General features: G+C 45.9%; 1 protein-coding gene across 4 annotated transcripts in view; it reads left to right on the top strand.

The window, feature by feature from the left end:
- Positions 1-5,000, top strand: part of nedd4l (NEDD4 like E3 ubiquitin protein ligase) — a 44,818-nt gene that overhangs the window by 509 nt on the left and 39,309 nt on the right. For all 4 annotated transcript variants that reach the window (XM_083564710.1, XM_083564711.1, XM_083564712.1 and 1 more), the window contains exon 2: positions 3,998-4,071. In XM_083564710.1, coding sequence (XP_083420836.1) covers positions 3,998-4,071 — 74 coding nt within the window. The remainder of the gene's footprint in view (positions 1-3,997; positions 4,072-5,000) is intronic.

Genomic DNA, 5,000 nt, shown 5'->3' on the forward strand with positions numbered 1-5,000 from the left:
TCAAGAGATTAACATTAAACATTGCGTGCAAACACGACTTTCATTACCAACATACTCATCTGACCATCGCTGTTTAATGAACTTGCATGAAGATAGAATGTGAATTCCATCAATAAATCAGTTCCACGGGTCAATCTGGAGAACATTCCTCCAAACAGTCATTCTGTGCTTTTCCATGAATCATCCATAAGTCACAGGAGAGTCCAAAGATCTGAGTTTTCACGCCTACACGTCACTATACGCCTATACGTTCACCTCATTGCAGAAGATCGCACCAAACCCTGAGGAATGAAGCGCTCATTCTCGTTTTGGCTCATTTATTTCTCTTATACCTCAGCCAACGATTCAATCTTTTCATAAAATCGTCTCTTTATCCGTCAGATGTCGCGGAACAGGACAAGTGTGTTCGTGTTCTCGCTTCTGTTATAGCAGCTATAAACGCTCGTTCCCTCTCCCTCTGTTCTCGCTCCTGTTATAGCAGCTATAAACGCTCGTTCCCTCTCCCTCTGTTCTCGCTCCCGTTATAGCAGCTATAAACGCTCGTTCCCTCTCCCTCTGTTCTCGCTCCTGTTATAGCAGCTATAAACGCTCGTTCCCTCTCCCTCTGTTCTCGCTCCTGTTATAGCAGCTATAAACGCTCGTTCCGTCTCCCTCTGTTCTCGCTCCTGTTATAGCAGCTATAAACGCTCGTTCCCTCTCCCTCTGTTCTCGCTCCCGTTATAGCAGCTATAAACGCTCGTTCCCTCTCCCTCTGTTCTCGCTCCCGTTATAGCAGCTATAAACGCTCGTTCCCTCTCCCTCTGTTCTCGCTCCTGTTATAGCAGCTATAAACGCTCGTTCCCTCTCCCTCTGTTCTCGCTCCGTTATAGCAGCTATAAACGCTCGTTCCCTCTCCCTCTGTTCTCGCTCCCGTTACGGCAGCTATAAACGCTCGTTCCGTCTCCCTCTGTTCTCGCTCCCGTTACGGCAGCTATAAACGCTCGTTCCGTCTCCCTCTGTTCTCGCTCCCGTTATAGCAGCTATTAACGCTCGTTCCGTCTCCTTCTGTTCTCGCTCCCGTTACAGCAGCTATAAACGCTCATTCCGTCTCCCTCTGTTCTCGCTCCCGTTATAGCAGCTATAAACGCTCGTTCCGTCTTCCTCTGTTCTCGCTCCCGTTATAGCAGCTATAAACGCTCGTTCCGTCTCCCTCTGTTCTCGCTCCCGTTACAGCAGCTATAAACGCTCGTTCCATCTCCCTCTGTTCTCTCTCCCGTTATGGCAGCTATAAACGCTCGTTCCGTCTCCCTCTGTTCTCGCTTCCGTTATGGCAGCTATAAACGCTCGTTCCGTCTCACTCTGTTCTCGCTCCCGTTATGGCAGCTATAAACGCTCGTTCCGTCTCACTCTGTTCTCGCTCCCATTACGGCAGCTATAAACGCTCGTTTCATCTCCCTCTGTTCTCGCTCCCGTTACGGCAGCTATAAACGCTCGTTCCGTCTCCCTCTGTTCTCGCTCCCGTTATAGCAGCTATAAACGCTCGTTCCGTCTCCTTCTGTTCTCGCTTCCGTTACGGCAGCTATAAACGCTCGTTCCGTCTCCCTCTGTTCTCGCTCCCGTTACGGCAGCTATAAACGCTCGTTCCATCTCCCTCTGTTCTCGCTCCCATTACGGCAGCTATAAACGCTCGTTCCGTCTCCCTCTGTTCTCGCTCCCGTTACGGCAGCTATAAACGGTTTGGTGTTAATTCGAGCTTCAGCAGATCCAAACCTCCACCAATTATTTACTCATACAGCAGCAAACATCAGAGATGGTAACGTGATCAAAATCTGATGCTTAAATGCATATTTGACTCCGGCAAATGATGGAATTTTGAGATGTAAAATGTGTAGGAACCCTGTACTAAACAATCACAGTGCAGAATCCGAGATCGCTGTGACGTAGCCTTATAACAGATATCGCCTGAATAATCACTTCACAACACTGCTTTATTCATTATTAATTTCGTATATACACACACACACACACACACACACACACACACACACACACACACTCGGGTGGAGTCTGGTAATTTTCCACTTGCATTACAGTGTTAGATGGATTGAATTCCCGTGTTGCACATAACCTCAAAATCAGATCCGAACACTTCCTGTTTCAGTTCTCCGAGTGAACCATAGCTGGCACCTAAAATCAGGAATTGGCGTCTGTTGAAGTTTTTTTGTTTTGTTTGTTAAATTCTGAAGAAAAATGAGCAAAAAGCGTGCCGTTTGATCTTTATCACACATACCTGTTGAGAGATTTGAGCTGGAGCAGAAGCAGCTGTTCTGTAGTTTCTGTAAGTGCAGCAGTTCGGTTCTGCTTCAGACTGAAATGTCACATTTACACTCCTGGCATTTAGCAGATGATCAGTTACAGTCACAGTTAGCTGAGCAGTTGAGGGTTAAGGGCCTTGCTCAAGGGCCCTGCAGTGGCATTTAGTGCTAGTGCCTTCGGAAGTCCAACATCTTACCCACTGATCTACCCATTTCCCTTCTTTCTTCTTCGCAATCTGTCACTAAATCTGACTGATCCCACAATCCATCACAAACACAGCATCACTTCTAAACGTTAAAGGAGTTAACGCCAGGCTCATTCCTCCACTTTACACTTCACTGCATTAACTTTCATCTCTCTGTATGGCTGTCTTTACGTCAGTCCGTCCGTCCGTCCGTCCGTCCATCCGTCTGTCAGTCCGTTCATTTGTCTGTCCCTTCGTCTGTTTGTCTGTCTGTCCCTCTGTCTGTCAGTCTCATTCTTCTCAATGGTGAGTGTGATATGATCGTGTTCTTACACGTGTGTATTAATAATTCATGTACAGTAAAAAAAGTACCTTTTTGTATAATCACCTCGACTGTCTGCCTGAACGTCTTACTTGCTAATCGTGTCTGTCTGTGTATCCTTCCATCTGCTTGTATATCTCTATGCCTGTCTGTCTGTCTGTGTCTGTCTGTCTGTCTGTCTGTATATCTTTCTACCTGTCTGTCTGTCTGTCTGGCTGATTTAGATGTCACTGTGAAATCTTCAGTATAATAGCCAGTTTGAAATGCAGGTGTGGTTAGGTTCTCGAAGGGTGTGGCTTGTCGACTTCCTGTCTGAAAAGGAAATGCCTCTGCATACACAAAGAAGTCACGACTCCGAACAGTTAATCAGGACTTAAAATACCGGCGAGGTGTTTAATCAGGTGTGCAAGAACACGAGTCGTCCCGGAGGAAACATGTAAAAGCAGCCAGGAGGTCTTATGTAACGTTGTGACTCACACACACACACACACACACTCATACACACACACACACACACACTGGTTTGTCTCCAAACTATTTCTCACATTTGTAAGATGTGAAAGTTGGACAAATAATCGATGGATATGATCACAGGAACGTTAATCCTGGTGTTTATAAAGAAAAAGATTAGACTTGTTTTTCCGTAGATTGTGCGTGCGTGTGTGTGTTCGAGAAAGAGCTAGCTGCCAACCTGTGTCTTCTACAGGATAACTTTATAAACTGTGCCACTGACTGACAAACAAGCCACACCCACTTTTAGAGGCAGACACTGAGGCCACGCCCACTTCTACTGACACAAACATTCAGACAGCTTCTCCTTCACTGAGACTAACTGGCAAAAGAGACCACGCCTTCTTCATTACTGTAGTACAGAAGCCACACCTCATTTTAAGTTACACCCAGAAAGGCCACACCTCTTTTAAGGATGCAAACAGGAAGGCCACGCCCACTTTAAAGATAGAACCGGAAAGGCCATGCCCTATTTTAAGATGCACTTTAAAAGCCACGCCTCTTTTTAAAAATGCACTTGGGAAGGCCACGCCATTTTCAAAGATGTACCCAAAAAAGGCCACGCCTCCTGATTGTTCATGATTTGTAATATGTTCAGAGTGTTTAATTTACTTATGTGGTGGTTTACTAATCTTCTGTTTCCTGTGTGTGTATATGTGTGTTTGTTTGTTTGTCCCCCCCCAAAGAATGAGTCGCGTGTCCTTCGTGTCAAGGTTATTGCAGGCATTGATCTGGCAAAGAAGGACATTATTGGTGCCAGGTAACCACACACACACACACACACACACACACACACACACACACTCTGTCTCTCTCTCTTACACACACTACACCTGCTTCCAGTACTAAGAGTGAGGTATTGGAATGTGTGTGTGTGCGCACTTTGTAAAAGTGTAAGTTTTGCCTACACACACACACACACACACACACACACACACACACACACACACACACATCTTGGATTAGGAATTAACTCAGTCAGGACCCTGTAGGCATGCTAGGGAAATCATCCACTTCCTGTTTGTGTCCTCTGGGAAAGGTCAAAGTATACACAACTACAATAGAAACTGTTCTGCTGGATTCCGGATCCTGATTGGTCAGAAGCTGCTGATTAATTCGGAAATGTTTGTAATTTAGTGTTCCGATGCGTTATGGTGTTATGGTTTCCGTAGCAACATCTCGTTTGCAGGACTCGTGCACGGGCCGCCCTGCTATTTATGGAAGGAGTCTCCAGTGCCAGAGCTTTGAATCTCATGGACGTTCTACATCATTAAGTGTATCTATAAATGGATAAACCAAACCTAGTTACCATGATCCATCGTTGTTGCCGCTGGCAACCGGACCTGAGTGGTTTTGGAGGTTTTTGTCTTCAGTACAGTGCGTTTTTAATACAGTCTGACCTCAGAGCGAAAAGAACCACGCAGGACTCAGGTGTGAAGTTTTGGAGATAAATATTCGTGAGGGCAAAGTCCAGCCCAGACGCCGCCATGTTAGAGAACAACAGCAGGGTTGTGAAAGACCTCGACGTGCGCAAATCAGGGTTAATTACTAACCTTCTTCACGGTCATAAATCCCCGAGGGCACGAGAGCAAGTTCAAGCCTTCACGTATTTCACATGCCGGAGTCTCGAGGACGATATTTACAGAGACGTCTGCTTTAATACTGAGCTCAAATGAATCGTTTTAAAAA

This window comes from Silurus aristotelis, assembly GCF_946808225.1.
Source record: "Silurus aristotelis genome assembly, chromosome: 16".
Lineage (NCBI taxonomy): Eukaryota > Metazoa > Chordata > Actinopteri > Siluriformes > Siluridae > Silurus > Silurus aristotelis.